Raw genomic sequence first — 20,480 nt, 5'->3', positions numbered from 1 at the left:
AGGGCATCGGAGTTCCACGGGTCCCCGCGCCTGCTCCGCCACGCTCCGGTCTCGGCTCCCGGCCTTCCCGCGCGCCCAGGCAGGCCATCTGCAGCGGCCGCGATGAAGGCCGGATCAGGGGATCAGGGGAGCCCCCCGTGTTTCCTGCGCTTCCCGCGGCCCGTGCGGGTGGTAAGTGGCGCCGAGGCCGAGCTCAAATGCGTGGTCCTGGGGGAGCCGCCGCCCACCGTCTTGTGGGAGAAAGGCGGGCAGCCGCTGGTGGCCTCCGAGCGCCTGAGCTTCCCGGAGGACGGCGCCGAGCACAGCCTGCTGCTGAGCGGCGCGCTGCCCACCGACGCCGGGGTCTACGTGTGCCGCGCCCGCAACGCGGCTGGAGAGGCCTACGCGGCGGCCGCGGTGACCGTCCTGGAGCCCCCCGCTCCAGAGCCCGAGCCCCAGTCCTCTGATTGCCCGCTGCAGCCTCCGGGCACCGGGGAGAGCGCCCCGGTGTTCCTAACGGGGCCCCAGTCCCAGTGGGTGTTGCGCGGGGCGGAGGTGGTGCTGACGTGCCAGGTGGGAGGCCTCCCGGAGCCCACGCTGCACTGGGAGAAGGATGGGATGGCCTTGGACGAAGTGTGGGACAGCAGCCACTTCGCGCTGGAGCCGGGCCGCGGCGCCGATGGCCAGGGTGCGAGCCTGACGCTGCGCATCCAGGCTGCGCGGCTGCCCGATTCCGGGGTGTACGTGTGCCACGCCCGCAACGCGCACGGCCACGCGCAGGCCGGCGCACTACTCCAGGTGCACCAGCCCCACGAGAGCCCGCCCGAGGACCCGGATGAGGCCCCCGTATCCGTGGTGGAGCCTCTCAAGTGTGCACCCAAGACCTTCTGGGTGAACGAGGGCAAGCATGCCAAGTTCCGCTGCTACGTGATGGGCAAGCCGGAGCCCGAGATCGAATGGCACTGGGAGGGCCGCCCTCTGCTCCCCGACCGCCGCCGCCTCATGTACCGCGACCGCGACGGTGGCTTTGTGCTTAAGGTGCTCTACTGCCAGGCCAAAGACCGTGGGCTCTACGTGTGTGCGGCGCGCAACTCGGCGGGCCAGACGCTCAGCGCGGTCCAGTTGCACGTAAAAGGTAGAGCACCGTGCCTCTAGTGTCCTCAGAGATCCACCTTGCTCTTTGTCCACCTCCGTGTCCTAGGGAAATACTGAATTCCCATTTCCTGCCTGCCTCCCACCCTCAGGGATGCGAATTTAGACGTCTCCAAGACACTTGAGAAATTCTTAGCAAACTACCCAGCCAGACGTTGAAAATCGCTAAAACCACTAAATTTAGGAATAGATGACTGTGTAAAACTTTCAAAGTCCTACACTCTCATCCTTTGCTCTTTTCGGCCGCCTTTCCCAACTGGATTCCCAGCGGCAGGCAGCCCTGTCTGTAAGATAAAAGGAGCATTTTATGGGTGTAAATAACTAAGTCTAAATTTATAACATGCTAATCAGTGAGAACAAGGGGGATGCTGTATTGAAAACACACATTTGGACTGGAGGCTGTGTTCACAGCTTCAGTCAGTCCTGGAATCTGTTGGGAAGGCCCATGCAAACCTCCCTGGAGCAACTGCTCATTCACAGGGGAGATAAATTTGCTAGAGGAAAAGTACCCGGCCGTCTCTATTCTTTCATTAATCTGCTGTTTAAGTTTGAAAGAAGATGAGCATAAAAGGGGGTGGGGGTGGGGGAACAAAACAAAAACAAAAAAATTTCCTAACGTGTTCTCGGTACTCATGAACAGAAAATCCAGAGAAAACAAAACACACCCGGAAGTCACACTGAAGCTAACGTTCTCCTTAACAGGACTTGGTTACAACCTGAGCGATTCCACTTACACTTTCTCCTTCCAAGGAAAACGTGTCCGGAAGTTCCCTTGAGTCCTGCCTGGCACTTCACCAAGTGTGTGATACCTACAGTGTCCTCACGGGCACAACTCAATGTGCCCAAACTTGCCAGGCCAGTGCGACACTGGGCCGTCCTCAAGGAAGTTCGGGAACTTCTCCAAGTGGCACAAAAACTCGTTTCCCCAGCTCAAGTTAGCTCTCTGGTGGTTCCCTATTTCCGAAATACGGTTTCGAAATGCTTGGGATGCTATTAAAGCAAAATTCAATGCAGACCCTTGCAGAGTTAGGCAAAAGTTGTAGAGTTAGGGAACAATTTGGAAAAATCACGGTCCTGGTTCAGCTCTTACCCTCCCTCTCCCCATTTAACACACAAGCAAACTGATGTGTTCAAAGTGATATGGCTGGTGAGCATCACGGTCAGGCTGGAAATTAGGCCGTCTGGCTCTGCTGGGAATTTGGCTGCCATCCCCAGCCTTGTGGGAAGAGCAGATAATGTATGGTACCAGCAGACCTCCTCAGCTGGTTCTCCTGAGCCTTCTCTCTTTTCCTCTCCTCTTTTCTGCAGAACCCCGCCTCCGATTCACAAGGCCCCTCCAGGATGTGGAGGGCCGAGAGCATGGGATTGCGGTGCTAGAGTGTAAAGTACCCAACTCTCGAATCCCCACCGCCTGGTTCCGAGAGGACCAACGACTCCTACCCTGCCGCAAGTACGAGCAGATTGAGGAGGGCACCGTGAGACGCCTCATCATCCACAGGCTGAAGGCGGATGATGACGGCGTCTATCTGTGCGAGATGCGGGGTCGAGTGCGCACTGTGGCCAATGTGACGGTCAAAGGTCAGCTGGCCAGTGCGGGGAGGCTGAGGCTGGCGGTGTCTGGATCCTGGGCTGATGGATTCCCATCCGCCTCTCAGGACCCATCCTGAAGCGCTTACCCCGGAAGCTTGACGTCCTGGAGGGAGAGAATGCAGTGTTGCTGGTGGAGACCAGAGAAGCTGGGGTCCAGGGGTCCTGGAGCCATGATGGAGAGGAGCTACCACCCACCTGCCAGAGCAGTTGTGGTCACATGCATGCCCTGGTCCTTCCAGGGGTGACCCGAGAGGATGCTGGCGAGATCACCTTCAGCCTGGGCAACTCCCGTACCACCACCCTGCTCAGGGTCAAATGTAAGAGCATGGAGCCCCATTAACAGGAGGGCCAGGGCAGGAGGCTAGCCAGTTGCTGGGTCCTGGGTTGGCAACGTGGATTTAAAGCAGAAGTGTTGTTGGGGGCTTGTGCAAGGCTCAGGTGGAAAGTCTCGTCTTTGTCTCGTCTTTGTCTCGTCTGTGTCTCAGGTGTCAAGCACAGTCCTCCTGGGCCCCCCGTTTTGGTCGAGATGTTCAAAGGCCAAAAGAACACGGTCCTGCTGACCTGGAAGCCCCCCGAGCCAGCCCCAGAGACCTCCTTCATCTACCGCCTCGAGCGGCAGGAGGTTGGCTCTGAAGATTGGGTCCAGTGCTTCAGCATTGAGAAAGCCGGAGCTGTAGAGGTGCCGGGGGACTGTGTACCTTCTGAGGGTGACTACCGCTTCCGCATCTGCACAGTCAGTGAACACGGCCGCAGTTCCCATGTCGTGTTCAATGGTTCTGCTCACCTCGGTGAGTTAAGCCTTTGCCCATCAGTATCTCTACCCCAAGTCATACCATCCCATTGCCTTTCTTCCCTTCTCTGACTCTTAGCCCTTAATGGTGTTCTTTGACCCACCAGCTTCTGCCCCACCTTGCCCTTGCTGGTTCTAACGGCCATACCACCCTGTCTCTGTCCCAGTGCCCACAGCTCGCCTGGTGTCAGGCCTGGAGGACGTGCAGGTGTATGATGGGGAAGACGCCGTCTTCTCCCTTGATCTGTCCACCATCATCCAGGGCACTTGGTTCCTTAATGGGGAACAGCTCAAGAGTGATGAGCCAGAGGGCCAGGTGGAGCCCGGAGCCCTGCGGTACCGTGTGGAGCAGAAGGGCCTGCAGCACAAACTCATCCTGCAGACTGTGAAGCACCAGGACAGTGGGGCCCTGGTAGGCTTCATCTGCCCTGGTGTGCAAGACTCGGCAGCCCTCACGATCCAAGGTTGGTACTGGTAGACGCCTAGGCTGATGGGTTCAAAGCCTATGTGGTGCCTGTTTCTCACAGCTGGGCTACAAGAATAGGGGCATTCATGATGAGCTGCGATTGAGGGTTCAACTCACAGCACATTGAGCTTCTCTTGGGCTCATCAGTGTCGCTCCTATTTGGATTGCTTTAATCTGCAGTAATTCTGTCACATTGGGCTGGGGCTGGGCTCAGTGGTACAACACCGCCTAGCATGTGCAAGGCCTTGGGTCCAACTCGATACCACCAAAAAATAATGACATGTGTCCTCTCTTTTGAGAGACATGAATCCTGGCCCTGGTCCCTGCCTGCTTTCCGTCCTCTTGTCTGATTGCCAACACGGTCGCCTAGCGGTTCACCTTGAGCCAGGCACATAACTTAGGCAACTAGCCCAATCCTGTCAATGGCCCTTTAATACAAGTTCTTCTGTCATTCCCACTTGGCTTGTGGGAAGACAGACACCAGGAATTTAAATGGCCTACCCAAAGGTAGTTTGGCTCCAGGATCCATCCATCCATCCATCCATCCATCCATCCATCCATCCATCCATCCCCACCCCACCCCATACCCACACACCATGCTTCCTTTGGAACAAGTCGGAAAGGGAATGTACCATCACTCCGGATTGGGGAAGAGGGTGCTAAAAATTCAAGGGCCATCCTAGAACTTGGTTGTCTTGCTGCTGCTAGAGAACCTGAGGCCTTACCAGAATTCACCTCCAGCATCAGAAGTAGAGAGCAAAGGCAGAAATTATCAAGAGCAGCGTTTCTAAACTGTATCCTAGGACCACTAACACCCAAGGCACCAGGAAAGATGGGCTCTTTAAGAATTCTTAGGGCCGGGCAGCGGTGGCACACGCCTTTAATCCCAGCACTCGGGAGGCAGAGCCAGGCAGATCTCTGTGAGTCTGAGGCCAGCCTGGTCTACAGAGTGAGATCCAGGACAGGCACCAAAACTACACAGAACAACACTGTCTGGGTACTTTTGTTAAGCTCACAGTTCCGGAAACTGGAATTCCAAAGTTAGTCAGCCCCATCAGTTCAGTCTCCAGTGACCCTGCCCCCCAACCTTTCACTAAGTCAGAACGTGACGAAGAAGTAGAAAAGCTGTCATGATCAGAAGGAAGCAAGTGTGTAGGGTGAGGTTTGGTTGGTTTTTGCTTGCTTGCTCGGTTGGTTAGGTGTTTTGGTTTTGGTTTTAAGACAGTGTCTCACTGTGTAGCCCTGCACCACCAACGCCCACCCGGCCCTAGGCTTCCCCTCTTAAAGGTTCCAAACACCACCACCACCCCAGGACCACATTTCCATCACCATGAACCTTCCAGCAACAATTCAGATCATATCCAAACCATAGCAGAGCACAATCCTTTTTTTTTTTTTTTTTTCCAAGTACAGGAAATTGAACCTAGTACCTTAAGGCTGTGCTTGACAGATGCCTTTGACCTCAGACCTGTTTTTAAAACCCTGACTGACAGCTGGGCCTTAGTCACTGACAGCAGCTGTCTTCCCCATGTATTCCCCCCTACACAAGCACACACTGGAGAAAAAGATGCATATCTGAGCAGAAGAGACCAAAGACATTGACAGTGACCAGGTTTCTCTCCATGCAGAAAGCCCAGTGCACATCCTGAGTCCCCAGGACAAGGTGTTACTGACCTTCACAACCTCTGAACGTGTGGTGCTGACCTGTGAGCTCTCAAGGGTGGACTTTCCAGCAACCTGGTACAAGGATGGGCAGAAAGTGGAGGAGAGTGAGTCACTCATAGTAAAGATGGACGGGCGCAAGCACCGGCTGATCCTGCCTGCGGCTGAAGTCCGAGACAGCGGTGAATTTGAATGCAGAACCGAAGGGGTCTCAGCCTTCTTCAACGTCACTGTTAAAGGTCAGGAACCATGCTGGCCTTTGCTGGCTGAGGCTAATACTGGGAGCCTGGTGGCCCCTGCCCCTGTGGTCTGTTGGCTTGGTGGAGGTCCCCTTATAAGGAGAGCTTTTTATTTGTTTCATTCTGTGGTATTTGGATGTGGCCTAGGGCCTCGTGGGTACTAGGTGAGTATTGCTGAGATACATCCCTGGTCTTGCATTTATGACTTTAATCTCATGTATCCATATCATCAAACACACTTGCCTACCAGTGCATACACACCCTCTGCTGGATTGGGTGAGGGAGCTAAATGGAGCTGAGGGAAGAAGGGAGTCACTGGCATTTATTCAGAACCTACTCTGGGGCTAGAGCTATGCTAGGTAATTTGAACCTATGCTGTTTTGTTTAATTTACACAACTCGATAAGGTATAATTTCAGCCGGGCGTTGGTGGCATGTACCTTTAATCCCAGCACTTGGGAGGCAGAGGTAGGTGGATCTCTGTGATTTCGAGACCTGCCTGGGCTACAGAGCAAGTTCCAGGACAGCCAGGGCTGTTACAGAATTATTGTGACTTCACTGTCATCACGTAGCCAGCAAAGATGGTGGCTTGGAATCGCACCCAGGCCTGGCTTGATTTATGCAAGAGTATTACGTGTATTGGTCCAATGGTTCACACAAGACAGCACTGTAGACGCTTGTTGCAAATGCATGTTCCCAGGTCTCCTGGGATATCCAGAATGGGGACGTCCAGGACTGAGCCTTCTTTTGAGAAAGCTGACAGGAACTCAGCAAGGTGGCACATGCAGATCTGAGGCCAGCCTCAGCTATGTGAGACACTGTCTCAAAAGAAGGGAGGGAGGAGCCCACAGTGGTGGCGCACGCCTTTGACCCCAGCACTCGGGAGGCAGAGCCAGGAGGATCTCTGTGAGTTCAAGGCCAGCCTGGACTACAGAGCGAGTTCCAGGACAGCCAGTGCTACACAGAGAAACTCTGTCTTGAAAAAAAAAAAGAAGAGGGAGGGAGGGAGGGAGGGAGGGAGGGAAGGAGGGAGCCGACTCTCAAGGATGGCAGCCTAAGTGCCACTGATCCCTTTGCGTAGAAATCCTGTTTCAACTCCATGACCAGGAGAGCTTGTGATCCCAACCTGCACATGTCCTGCATATGTCCCTGTGACAGGGAACCCTCTACCCATATCAGTCTGTTTTCTGTCACTGTAGTGAAATACCTGAGAAGTTCATTGATAATGAGAAAAGGTTTGTTTGGGGGATTCCAACCCAAGACCAAGTGGACCCATTGTTTTGAGACTGTGATGGATGGGGGCACTGGATGTCAAAGGCTGGGTTGTATGTGGCAAAACAAATTGCTCATCTTCATGGTCAGGAAATAGGAGGAGAAGGGGCTGGGATCCCAACAGCCCCTTTGAAGACTGGCTCCAGCGACCCAAGGTTTTCCCATCCAGCCAAGCCATAGCACCATGATAGCACCAGACCCGCCTGCAAGCCCTTAACACCTGGGCCTTGGAGATACTGCCGGTATACAAAACACAGCCCTGACCAGTAGGGTAGTTGCTTGACTCTGGCTAAGTCATCCTGCAGGCCTGTCCTTCGTGTCCTGTCCTGTCCTTGTGAAGGAAACAGTAAACTCAGCCATGTGCCTTGTGATTGTGACCTTCCTTCGGCCCCTGTCACTATTGGATGCCACTGTGTGACCTCTCTGCGCCTCCGACCCTCTGGGTCCCCACTCAGCTACCTGTGGGGCCCTGTGGACCACTCAGTGCTATTTCGTCTCCCATCATGCCTAAGCTGCCTGCCAGCAGGATCTCATGTCAGGTGGCCCCAAAGCCCGGCATGCCAGGGCTTCAGTAACCCCTCCTCCTTACCGCCAGTGCCTTCCTGTGTAGAGACGTGTCTCCTGTGTCAGGGGCTGTTTGTGATCCGTCTCTGTTCCCCATCCAGATCCCCCAGTGCACATTGTGGACCCCCGAGAGCACGTGTTTGTACACGCCATCACCTCCGAGTGTGTCATGCTGTCCTGTGAGGTGGACCGGGAGGACGCCCCTGTTCAGTGGTACAAGGATGGGCAGGAGGTCGGGGAGAGCGACTTCGTGGTGCTGGAGAACGAAGGGCCCCATCACCGCCTGGTGCTGCCTGCAGCCCAGCCCTCCGAGGGGGGCGAGTTTCAGTGTGTGGCCGGAGACGAACGGGCCTACTTCACCGTCACCATCACAGGTGGGACCAGCTGGAGTAGCTAGCGCACACGCTCCCGCGGGTCACTCGGCTAGCCTCCGCTAGCCTCCCTGTACTGTCCAGTCCTGAGCACACTAGTCCTGGCTACTCATCCCTAGGGAGCCCCTTCCATCCCCATCTTCCAGGAGTCCCCTACTAAGAGGGTTCCTGGGGGACAACAGTTCTGTTACAGAGCAGGTGGTACCCGGTGTGGACGGGGTCAAAAGTATCTGAGGCCCGTAGGGGACCCCAGTTCCACCCGAGACCCAGCCTTCTTCTCACGCATTTCATTTTTTATATAGTCCCTGTCTCATCCCAGAGAATGTGAACTGTTCTCACAGCTAAAGTTGTCACCACAGTCCCCATTATGCAGCTCCCACACGAAGCTTGGTGTGCTTTGGAGATCATGGTCCTGCCTTTTTGACTGTGATGGTTATGTTCAGGGTTGTGTGGCTCTAGCTGTGAGTGACCGCCTACAGAGTAACTTCAACACATCGCAGACTTTCAGAGCGTAGGAGGCAGGCACAGATCAGGAAGGGCAGCGGGGGACCCCAGTCCCACCCCCTCTCGCCTAGCAGCAGATGTCTCTGTCCTTTAGATGTCTCCTCGTGGATCGTGTACCCCAGCGGCAAAGTGTATGTGGCAGCCGTACGCCTGGAGCGTGTGGTGCTGACCTGTGAGCTGTTCCGGCCCTGGGCTGAGGTGCGCTGGACCAAAGATGGGGAGGAGGTGGTGGAGAGCCCAGCGCTGCTCCTGGAGAAGGAAGACACCATCCGTCGCCTGGTGCTGCCCTCCGTCCAGCTGGAGGACTCCGGCGAGTACTTGTGTGAAATCGATGATGAGTCGGCGTCCTTCACTGTCACCGTCACAGGTGTGAGCCCACACCAGCCCCTAGAATCACCAGAGGACAACCCCGGGAGTGAAGGGTGCTGAGTGGCTCTTTCCTCACTCGCAAGCTTTCCGGTATCAGGGAGGGAAGTGTGGGTTGAGGGTGCATGCACCAGGGGCCCTGCTGGTTGAACCTGGAACCCCAGTTGGAATAAACAGGCCCTTCTCCCGTGTCAAGGCCAGGTCTTAGCTGTGCTCCACCACCAGCTCACGGACTGCACACCGTCTGGGCCAGTCACTGGGCCAGGTGCCTGGGCTACTGTTCAGGGTGCAGCCAGACTAGCTAGGAAGACGGTTGTTAACCAGGGGTCGCAAATGGGGAGACTCTTGGTCTCTATGCAGCCCACAGATGTGTTTTATTTGGCCTGCAGAATCATACCAAAGTCAGGACAGTCAAAATAACAACCCGGAATTATGCGTCCTCTTGAAAAAGCCGAAGACCCGCCGGCTCTGGTCCCGTTTCCCCCCATGGCGACGAACGGCTGGCACTGAGTAGCAGCTGCCCCATAATCTGGGGCCTCCATCCCTCTGTTCCACCCACCCTCCCATTCCTTCTGCCTCTCCCCAGACCTCTTGAGCTATTGACTTAACCCTACTTGGCCTCCGCAGTTTGCGACCCCTATGTTAAACCAATAAACACACCAATAAACTCTCCAAGACACCTGTGATAAGTGACAAGCATGCTTAGGGTGGAGGACTCCACAGAGCAGACAGGTGGAGAAGACCTGGGAGAAAGTCACCCAGGGTGACTGTAATGTAGGCTGGCCTCCATATATTCTGCAGCATATGGACAGACATGCATTTCCTCCCCAAAGGGCACAGCCTAGTAAGAAAGTCAGACACATGTCAATGTAGATTGTCAAGGACAGCATTGGAATCCTAGGGCTGGCGGCTGCTGGCCTGGTCAGGGTAATGAAAATACTTACTCTACTGCAGCTAATCTGAATGAAGAAGTGGGCAGAGAATATTCTAGCTAGGGGGCAGTACAGGATGGCTAGAAGTGATGGTTGTTTTTGCCAGAGACTTCAGGATGGTAGTGGGGGTTTTAGGCAGTTCTGGGCATCGTAGAAGAACCCCAAAGGCAGCACTGTGACAACCACCCCATTGTTCATGGCCCTGTTACCTTCTTCCCTGACCTGCCCAAGGAGTCCTGCCCAGACCGAGTTACTTACAGACTTCCACTCCTTATATCCCAGTTAGCGGAGTCCGCAATGGCAACAAAGCCATGCACACATTCTGTTTTACAGCCAGCCACCTTTTACTGTCTTGTTCCCAGCCCTGACCAGACATAACAGCCACAACCATAAAGCACCAGGTGCCTCACAGGAAAGTTCACACAAATCCCACCTCACCCCCAGGCCACAGTGGATCAGGTCCCACACCAAATGGGTTTTCTTGTCATAGCTTTTTGCCAACTCACTGCTCCAATCTGTGCCACTGCCCAAGAAGCTGCCTTCTGTAGTCTTCTGGCTCAGACACTCTGAGAAAAGAATCCCGTGTGTGGAGGTGTGCCCACAGGAGCTCAAGGCTGCAGTGTGCTGGGGTTGGGTCCTTCCACAAACTTCTGAAAAATCCTACTCAGGGAAGCTAGTAGTTCTCCAGCCCGGCCACAAGGGGGCCAGGTGCATGCTAATCTGGAAACTTGATTCCCAGGGGAACAAGAGGGCGTGGTACCAGGGTAAGCTTGGGCTTGCTGAGCATCTAATAATACTGACTTGGTTCGTTTTCTCTGGAGGAGTGGCCTGTGCTTGGGGATGAGATCCCCGAAGCAGCACGTAGCATCCCTGGGAAATTTTTAGACGGGTATTAGCAACTCTGGTGTACAAGTACCAAAAGCATTCCCTGGTTGCCGCAAGCCTGGGTTTGGATTGCCTCCCATTGCCGGCAGCAGGAGAGCCTGCCTGGAACAGAAAGTGCTTCCTCCTGCCCCCAGGAACTGTAGTCAGCTGTGACCTTAAGGACAGCTCATTGCTGATCATTCTGTGCCTTAGTTCTTTCAACTGGAAAATGGAGACAGCGCAGTACTTTCGCTCCAGACATCACTGTGAGGCTAGCCATGCCAAGTGCTTTGAGCCATTACTAGAGCATTAAGAAGTATCTGTTCTACAGATCCTGACCATCCCTTAGGCACAGTTTTGAAAGCCCCGAAAGTTCAGTGGCCTTCTGGTATGGTGGTGTACATCTGTAATCCCAGTACTCAGGAGGCAGAGGCAAGTGGAGCTCTGTGTGTTCCAGGCCGTCTTGGTCTACACAGTGAGGTTCAGACCGGCCAGGGCTATGCAGTAAGACCCTTTCTTGAAAGAAAGAAAAGTTTGGCAGTCAAGTTAATTTCACTAAGGCTGGGCAGGGTGTCGCTCACGCCTTTAAAACCAGCCCTCGGGAGGCAGAGGCAGGCGGATCTCTGCGAGTTTGAGGCCAGCCTGGTCTACAGAGAGAGTTCTAGGACAGGCACCAAAACTACACAGAGAAACCCTGTCTTGAAAAAAAAAAAGTATTTCACTAAAACTGAGTTTAACTGCTGCATACTTAATTACTCTTTAATTATCTGATCTATCTGGTAGGGATATATATATATATATATATATATATATATATATATATATATATATATATATATCTTTGTGAGGTGTGACTATTATCTTTTTTTTTTTTTTTTTTTTTTTTTTTTTTTTTTTAAATTTATTATGTATATAGTGTTCTGCTTGCATATATCCGTTCAGGCCAGAAGAGGGCACCAGATCTCATTACAGATGGTTGTGAGCCACCATGTGGTTGCTGGGAATTGAACTCAGGACCTCTGGAAGAGCAGTCGGGGCTCTTAACCTCTGAGCCATCTCTCCAGCCCCGACTATTATCTTTTTAATATGTCTTGCTGAGGGTAAATACATTACACAGCAAAAGAAATGTTAGTGGGGATAGTTATAAGGGGTAGGTGCAGGGCCTGAAGGTGTCTTATAAACGAGAAATGCAGCCTTCTTTTTAGACTCCAAAATATTCGGATTTCTGTAAAGACCTGGCCCTAGAGATTTCAGAGGACAGATCAGGGACCTATTCTTTATAATTATGCTACTCAGTACTCAGTACTGTTATCACCACGTGGGCAACAGGGCCCAAATCATGCCAGTTGGTGACGGCCTTGTTCACCCTCCTTTGCAGAGCCTCCCGTGCGGATCATATACCCCCAGGATGAGGTGACCTTGGTTGCTGTTAGTTTGGAATGTGTGGTGCTGACGTGTGAGCTGTCTCGAGAGGATGCTCCTGTGCGCTGGTATAAGGATGGGCTGGAGGTAGAGGAGAGTGAGGCCCTGGTGCTGGAGAGTGATGGGCCTCGTCGCCGTCTGGTGTTGCCTGCTGCCCAGCCAGAGGACGGGGGCGAGTTTGTCTGTGATGCTGGAGATGACTCAGCCTTCTTCACTGTCACCGTCACAGGTGGGTAGTTTCTGTGGGTAGCCTTCTTCCAGGGAGGTAGAGAGACAGGGTGCTGTGGAACCGCCGTCCACTCTCCTTACTTGCCTCATCTTAGGGGCCCCCGTTTCCCCCTCCCCCATACCTCTAGAGCTTCACAGCCTCCTCAGTCTTTTTTTTTTTTTTTTGGTTTTTCGAGACAGGGTTTCTCTGTGTAGCTTTGCGCCTTTCCTGGAACTCGCTTTGGAGACCAGGCTGGCCTCGAACTCACAAAGATCCGCCTGCCTCTGCCTCCCGAGTGCTGGGATTAAAGGCGTGCGCCACCACCGCCCGGCTGCCTCCTCAGTCTTAACCATTAGAGCCATCAGGCTGGGGCAGTGACCACAGGGCTGGTGAGAGGGAGCCCAGCCGTTAGGGCCATTCACTCATTTAACAAACGCTGGTCAAAACAGCTAGTACCTGCCTGACATCATCCTAGATGCTGGGGTACAAAGTGAACCGGTAAGCTACAGGTTCCTGTGCTCGTGGAACTCACATTGGGAAGGGGTAGACAGGCAAATACTACTAATAATAATATAATGATAATAAAATAAATGGTTTATCAAGTAACAAAAGATAAGTGTGTCAGAGGCAAAGCGTAGCAGGGGAGGGAATCAGGATGAACGTCGGGAGGAGTGACTTGATAGGTCTGGGTATGAGTCCGACCCGCTTCTGTGACCTTGGGCAGTCCTTTTCCTCATAGGAGCCCTCAGGTCCTTAGCTATAAAGTGTTTTGGAGAGGCAAGGAGAGACCTTGAGTCAAAATCATGTGCCCCTTTCCCTGCCCACCCATCAGCTCCACCAGAGAGGATTGTGCACCCAGCAGCCCGATCCCTGGATTTGCAGTTTGGGGCTCCAGGACATGTGGAGCTACGCTGCGAAGTGGCCCCGGCTGGGTCCCAGGTGCGCTGGTACAAGGATGGACTAGAAGTAGAGGTGTCAGATGCACTGCAGCTGGGTGCCGAGGGGCCTTCCCGCACTCTCACCCTGCCCCACGCCCAGCCCGAGGATGCCGGGGAGTATGTGTGTGAGACCCGAGATGAGGCTGTCACCTTCAACGTCAGCCTGGCTGGTGGGTGTGCCGGGCTAGCCTGGGGTGGGGAGGCAGGGGCTGGCTCGGGCTCACAACCTCCTTTCTTTACGCAGAGCTCCCAGTGCAGTTCCTGGCCCCAGAGGCCGCCCCAAGCCCCCTCTGTGTGGCTCCTGGGGAGCCAGTGGTGCTGAGCTGTGAACTGTCCCGAGCAAATGCACAGGTGTTCTGGAGCCATAATGGGAGCCCTGTGCAGCACGGGGAAGGACTAGAGCTGAGAGCTGAGGGTCCCCGCCGAATCCTCTACATCCAGGCTGCAGACCTAGGTCATGCAGGTGTCTACACCTGCCAGTCTGGGGCAGCCCCAGGGGCCCCAAGCCTCGACTTCAATGTCCAGGTGGCTGGTGAGTACAGCCTGGGCAGAAAGCCTTAGAAGCACCCCACACCCAGGGCTCCCCCCCTTTCCTAAGACAGCGCGTCTATCCCCTTGCCCTGTTTCCCCAGCTTGTCTCCCTGCCCTCCTCATGGCCCTCCCAGTGACCCCTAGCTCTGACCCCACAGAGCCCCCGGTGCGGGTAGTGGCCCCCGAGGCAGCCCAGACGAGGGTTCGAAGCACCCCAGGCGGGGACCTAGAGCTGGTGGTACACTTCTCCAGGCCAGGGGGCCCTGTGCGCTGGTACAAGGACGGGGAACGCCTGGCGAACCAGGGGCGGGTACAGCTGGAACAAGCCGGGGCCAGGCAGGTGCTGCGGGTGCGGGGGGCACGGAGAGGGGACGCTGGGGAATACCTGTGTGATGTACCCCAGGACAGTCGCGTCTTCGTCGTCAGTGTGGAAGGTAACCGTGCGCCCCTCACACCCATTGGTTTCTGGCACCCACAAAAAAGACCATCTCCTGTCCTTCTGGGCTCTTCTCATCTACGTCTCACCCAACCTGTCTGTGGTTCCCCACCAATGCATGCATGACGTCACCCTGGGAGAGCAAACTCCTTTTCCCAGGACCCTAGCATGCTGTGTGGCCCAGTAGATAAGAACAGAGCCTCTAGAACCAACTTGCCCAAGGTCCAATCCAGACTCTGCTCTCTGGGAGTTGTGTGACATTAGCTAAGTTGTTTTACTTGTCTGAGCCCCAACTCTGAAATGGGATCGCATGTAGGTTGCCATGACTACTAAATGCTGTAATGGGGCCCATAGTAAATGATGTATTGGTACTAGAGACTTGGGAAGAGGTGCCACGTTGGGATTGCAGGGAGCTTACTAAGTGTGGCCGGGAATCGGCATCCTGGTCTTTGGGAGAACCCCCATGACCAACACAGTACTCAAGCTGTAGTAATTGAGGGGGAGAATGAGGGCTTGAGTCCTAAGGAAGAGATGAGGAGAGAGGGAGAAAAGAGGTACCCAGTTCACTGCCTCACCCCTCCTTCCAGAATCCCCACCAGTGAAGCTAGTCTCCGAACTGACGCCCCTGACGGTCCACGAGGGCGATGATGCCACATTCCAGTGTGAAGTTTCACCACCGGATGCCCAGGTCACCTGGCTACGCAATGGGGCTGTTGTCACTCCAGGGCCCCAGCTGCAAATGGTCCAGAATGGTTCGAGCCGCACTCTGATCATCCGAGGCTGCCAGCTCAAAGACACGGGGACCGTGACTGCCCGCGTGGGAGCCGCAGACACGAGTGCCAGGCTCCATGTTCGAGGTTCAGTGCTGCTGAGCATAAAATGCTCCATCCCCTGTTCACCCCCCTCACAATCCTGGCCTAGCAGTGAGGTAGCCAGGGCCAGCCCTCAGCATCAGGGCTCCATGACCTCCTTCCTCTCTTCTTCCCTTCCAGAGACAGAGCTGCTGTTCTTGAGGCGGCTGCAGGATGTGCGGGCTGAGGAAGGTCAGGATGTGTGCCTTGAGGTGGAGACAGGCCGAGTGGGTGCAGCTGGAGCCATCCGCTGGTTACGAGGTGGGGAACCTCTTCCCCTTGACTCCCGCCTGACCACTGCCCAGGATGGCCATGTCCACCGCCTCTCCATCCATGGAGTCCTACTTACCGACCAGGGTACCTACGGCTGCGAGAGCCGCCACGACCGCACCCTGGCCAGGCTCAGTGTGAGGCGTGAGTGCCCTGTCTTCTCCTAATTCGTCATCCACCTGGCTGGCCCAGAGTCCCCGAGACCCCCCACCAAAGTGCCCCTTTCTGCTAAGGGAAGTCTGCCCTGGCCATCCCGTTCAGGGGTCAGAGCCGGAAGACTCCCTGCTCAAAGCGAAACCTCTCTTTTTCTAATGTTTTCTGGTTACCTCAGAAGTCCAAGTGGACTTTGCTCTCCAACCCCAACTTCCAAGATGGCTTTGCTAGCAAGCAACATAAATGTTATACTCCAGAAAGACTCTTCTGTATTTATTCTTCAAAAGATGGCTGGCACATAGCACTTCTCACCCACCACCCCATGCTAGTCAGCTGTGTGACCTCATGCAATCTCTCTCAAACAAGTCTCCCTAAAATGGGGTTGGTCTCTACTCTAGAGACTTGGAGGAAGTTAGCAGATTGGTGATTGGCTGCCATCGGTGGTGATAGGTGTTCATCACAGTCTAATCCAGAGCTTCACTGCTCTTCATCTCTGCAAACAGGGAAAACTAGGGCCAAAGATCACACGGTACATAACAAATTATATGTTAAAGCGAGGCTCCAATCCCAGCGGGTCTGGCTTCAGATTTCCTGTTCCTTCCGGTGTCACAACACCCCAGACGTCTCACCGCCCCCCACACTAACACTCCTTTTATGTGTTTTCCTTTTCCTAATCTGTACACCTCTCCCCTGACCAAATCTAGCCAGCTGTGTCTGTCCCTTCCTCCCACCTACCCAGCGTGAACTTCTGTGGTTAGGACCTCCGAGTGCTGGGGGTGGGGTGGAGAGTGCTAAGGGGTGGGCGAGCCCCTGAACCCTGCTCAGAGCTAGAGCTGGCATCCCCCCCCTCCTCATCTCCCCACACCAGCCCGGCAGCTGAGGGAACTTCGGCCTCTGGAGGATGTGACTGTCAATGAAGGGGACAGTGCCACCTTCCAGCTGGAGCTGTCCCAGGAGGGTGTGACTGGAGAGTGGGCCCAGGGTGGAGTCCGGCTGCACCCGGGGCCCAAGTGCCACATTTATTCAGAAGGCCGGACTCACCGCTTGGTGCTCAGTGACCTGGGTCTGGCTGACTCGGGCTGTGTCTCCTTCACGTCGGATACCCTTCGATGCGCTGCTCGGCTCTCAGTGAGAGGTGTGGCCTCTGGGCCCCTGCCTGCTAATCTCCTGTGTGTGACCACTGACTTAAGCATGTGGCTCCTACTGACCACCCTGCCAAAGTGGGGAATCCCTGGACCCTTTGAATCTGTGTGGCCCCCACAGTGACCACCTTTGTGTTCAACCCTGCAAACGGGGGCCATCTTGAAAAATCCCATGTCTGTATGGTCCCTTAGTCCAGTCAACCTGGACATGGCTCACTGACTATTATTCTGACTCAGTGGGCCCTTTTGCTGCCTAAGTGTATCCCTTGTAGTTCTACCACTGACGAACCACCAAAGGGTGCTCTGGTACTAACTCTGCCTGAGGGCCCCCATCTTTCCAGCCCTCCTGATTTCTGCATGAATCACACCTCTGTGTGACTAATGGACCTCGGTGCTCTGTGGAGCTTTTGTGCCCCCACCCCAAGCCCAGGGTCTTCAGCTATCCATTCCCGCTCCGTGGCCACTGCTGTCTCTGCATCTATGAGTGATCCCTTTGGTGATCTCTTCTTCAGCTTCCACCATTCCCCTCCAGCCCCAGCATGTCCCCGGCTGATCGCCTCAACATGTGACTCCCAGCTCGTCACTCCTACCCCACTGGCCCTCTGGCCCCCGCTGTGTCTCCCCTTCTCCAGCATCTCCTTTGAACTTCCTGTCCTCGGATGTCCTCTACTCGCTAGCGCCCTCCACTGGCCACCTGCATGCATCACCGCTGACCTGCTGTGCCTGTGTGCTGTGCAGATGGGGCCCTCGTTCCTCACCCACCCTTGTCGCTTGGCATTGTTCCCCCTTACCCACTCCCAGAGGTCCCAGTGACTATTGTGCGGGGGCCACAGGACCTAGAAGTGACTGAAGGGGACGCAGCCACGTTCGAGTGCGAGCTTTCCCAGACTTTGGCTGACGTTACATGGGAGAAGGTCAGAGCATGGCCCTAGTGAAGACCTATCGACATAACCATAATTTGGGCAAGCAACTAACACTCCACTGGTCCTGTGAGACTGGCACTAGGCTAAGATGGATGACACATTTAATCCTTTTTAATCCTTAACCACACCCTGGGAAGGTACAACTTGTTATCGCCAGATTGGTTATCTGTGGAATATGTTCGGTGGGATGGACGGAATTAGTTGCTCAAGGGCAGACAAAAGGGGTACAGCCTATGTTGGAAATCAATTTTAGAATCCACCCTCGGTGGGTCCATGCAGAGCTCTGGGCTTTCTGTGCCATTGGTGTCAAATCCCGGCACTAAAGTCCCCAAGGGATGTCACCTTCTCAGAGAAGTGACCGGAGAGGGAAGATATGGGACAGTCCAACCCTAGCAGGGGAACACAAAGGAGCCCCACTGGTGAGCCTCTAGACAGCTTGGCATGCACAGAGGCCACCGCCACCTCCCAGGGCCTGGGCCTCCAGAGTCTTGCTGGGCTCGGTCTGACCGGCTACAAATCCGGCCCTTAGGATGGGCAGGCACTGTCTCTCAGCCCGCGGCTCCGGCTCCAGGCTCTCGGCACGCGCCGCCTTCTGCTGCTGCGGCGCTGCAATTCCTCGGACGCCGGAACCTACAGCTGCGTTGTGGGGACGGCCCGCGCCGGGCCTGCGCGTCTGACAGTGCGCGGTGGGTACCCCAGGGATGCCCGGGGCTGGGTACTACTTTGGGCGCCGGGACTGCGGAAGGGTGTTCCCCGACAGTTTACACACTTCTAGGGAGGGGGGCGTGGCGGGTGTGTGTCCTGGCTCCGCCCCGGCCCCCGACTCACGCCCCCGGCTCCGCCCCAGAGCGCGAGGTGTCTGTGCTCCGCGAGCTCCGGTCTGTTAGCGCCCGCGAAGGGGACGGCGCCACGTTCGAGTGCACCGTGTCGGAGACCGAGACCACCGGGCGCTGGGAGCTCGGAGGCCGCGTCCTGAGACCCGGAGGTCGCGTCCGCATCCGTCAGGAAGGTCTGGTCGCTTTTCTACCCTCTGTGACCCCGCCCCCGTTACCTTGCCCAGGGTTCAGGCAGACTCCGCCCCATTAGGATTAGCTCCGCCTCTAGCTCGAGCAGGCCCCGCCCCACGGCCCCACTATCGGGTCTCCCGGACTTTTCCTCCGCCGCCAGCTCCGAGTCCTGCCTAGCTCCTTCTCGCTTCCTCTCTCCAATTCCACGCACTGACACTTCGGAACTCCCCCACCCACCCACCCCCGGGACCTGCTCGGGTGCCACCCTCGTTCTCCAATCGTCCCGGGAAGCGGCTGAGGCCTCGCTACTTTCCCCTCCCCCGCGCCCAGGGAAGAAACACATTCTGGTGCTGAGCGAGCTGCGAACCGAGGACACCGGTGAAGTCTGCTTCCAGGCGGGACCCGCCCAGTCCTTGGCTCGGCTGGAGGTGGAGGGTAAGCTTCTGAGGCGAAGGCGACAGGGATGGGCATCATCTCCCGTCCTGGGACTGACTCGCTAGCCGCTGGTCCTAGAGACGCTCCTTCCTTCATCTCTCCTCTTCGAGGGACTCTCTTGGGGCAGGTCACAGAGGGCAGCTCATTTCCTCGGGAGGAGACGGAGAGGAGGAGACTTTGAGCCGGGCATGCAGGGAAAGCGACTGGTGGCACGGAGGGCTTGTACCAGGAGTGGAGGTCGTAGGCAGGGAAGATGCACCTCTCCTCTAGGGGCCGTGCGTGTCCTTATTAAGCCCCTGTCCCCCAACCGCAGCGTTGCCTCTCCAGATGTGTCGCCGCCCACCTCGAGAGAAGACGGTCCTGGCTGGCCGCAGGGCGGTGTTGGAGGTGACTGTGTCCCGCCCTGGAGGCCACGTGTGTTGGATGCGGGAGGGGGTCGAATTGTGTCCGGGAAACAAGTACGAGATGCGCAGCCACGGCCCCACCCACAGCCTGGTCATCCATGACGTCCGCCCTGAGGACCAGGGCACCTACAGCTGCCAGGCGGGCCAGGACAGTGCTGACACACAGCTGCTGGTTGAGGGTGAGTAAAGCCCACTGGGCAGAATCACAGGAACAGGATGCTGACCAGGCAGAGGGTGCCACCTGGAAGCTTCAGTGCTGAGGCACACCTATGAGAGCTTTTCCCGGACTCGGGGAAAGACTCTTGGCAGCAGGTGCTGGTGCATGTGGGGAGGGGCAGGAGAGATCACACCCAAGGCTGAAGAGGAAAGGGAACCCTGAGTCTCAGAACTTTCCCTGACCTTCCTAGAACCTTTCCTGCTAAGGGCCTCTTCCCTCTGCTTCTGGTGCATGCTTGTCTCCCCAGAACACCCCCATTGCTACCAGTTGCTCCTCTCCTCACTACCCACCAGTATCTGCTGGTACCTGTCCTTCATCTGCTCCTGCCCTTTGTCCAGCTGGCTTCTGCGCTCCTGAGTGGGTTCAAGACCAGCCTGGGCAGCTCCTTCCCATTCTTCCTCTTTCACATGAGAGGTGCCCACTCTACCCCAAATCTTTGCACATCTTTCACACATTTTGCTGTGCGTTCTACCCTACCTGTTCCCACCTTCTTGGCCCCACAGACACCCTTGACAGAGGCTCCAAAAGGGTGGGACCCAGCTCTTCCCCCTTGTGGGTACCCAGGCTCTGCCAGGGGGAAGAAATTGGCTTTGCCCTACTCTCCCCACCCCGGTCCCACATGCAGTCATTCTTCTACAGGTGACTAGAAGACTGAACCAGACCAATGCCCTCAGACAGTTTGGAAGGAGACGTGTACCCTTATGCTGGGCACGGTGGGAAGGGGGGAGCCAGAGGTATCAGGAAACAATTAAAAAAAACCAACAACACACACTACTGTTTGTGCCCCCGCCTG

General features: G+C 55.7%; 1 protein-coding gene across 4 annotated transcripts; it reads left to right on the top strand.

Moving 5' to 3' along the window:
- Positions 1–102: 102 nt before the first annotated feature.
- On the top strand, positions 103–20,458 carry Obsl1 (obscurin like cytoskeletal adaptor 1). Of its 4 annotated transcripts, XM_052749952.1 has the most exons (21): positions 103–1,114; positions 2,440–2,709; positions 2,787–3,038; positions 3,207–3,509; positions 3,679–3,975; positions 5,606–5,878; positions 7,815–8,087; positions 8,683–8,955; positions 12,129–12,401; positions 13,213–13,488; positions 13,563–13,850; positions 14,008–14,283; positions 14,873–15,142; positions 15,278–15,550; positions 16,428–16,694; positions 17,503–17,615; positions 18,154–18,310; positions 18,472–18,633; positions 18,962–19,066; positions 19,380–19,649; positions 20,327–20,458. In XM_052749952.1, the coding sequence occupies exons 1-21, from the start codon at positions 103–105 to the stop codon at positions 20,332–20,334; spliced, it is 5,691 nt and encodes a 1,896-aa protein (XP_052605912.1). In that variant the 3' UTR covers positions 20,335–20,458. The 4 variants fall into 4 exon arrangements, 3 of the variants coding, with proteins under 3 accessions (XP_052605912.1, XP_052605913.1, XP_052605914.1); XR_008220884.1 differs by lacking the exon at positions 14,008–14,283 and having other exon boundaries at positions 19,394–19,649; XM_052749953.1 differs by lacking the exons at positions 14,008–14,283; positions 20,327–20,458 and having other exon boundaries at positions 19,380–19,657.
- Positions 20,459–20,480: the final 22 nt, after the last annotated feature.

This window comes from Peromyscus californicus, unplaced genomic scaffold (assembly GCF_007827085.1).
Source record: "Peromyscus californicus insignis strain IS unplaced genomic scaffold, ASM782708v3 Scaffold_21__1_contigs__length_65335640, whole genome shotgun sequence".
In the NCBI taxonomy this organism is placed as follows: Eukaryota; Metazoa; Chordata; class Mammalia; order Rodentia; family Cricetidae; genus Peromyscus; species Peromyscus californicus.
Note: the sequence above shows the minus strand (reverse complement) of the source record. Positions and strands in the feature narration are given on the sequence as shown.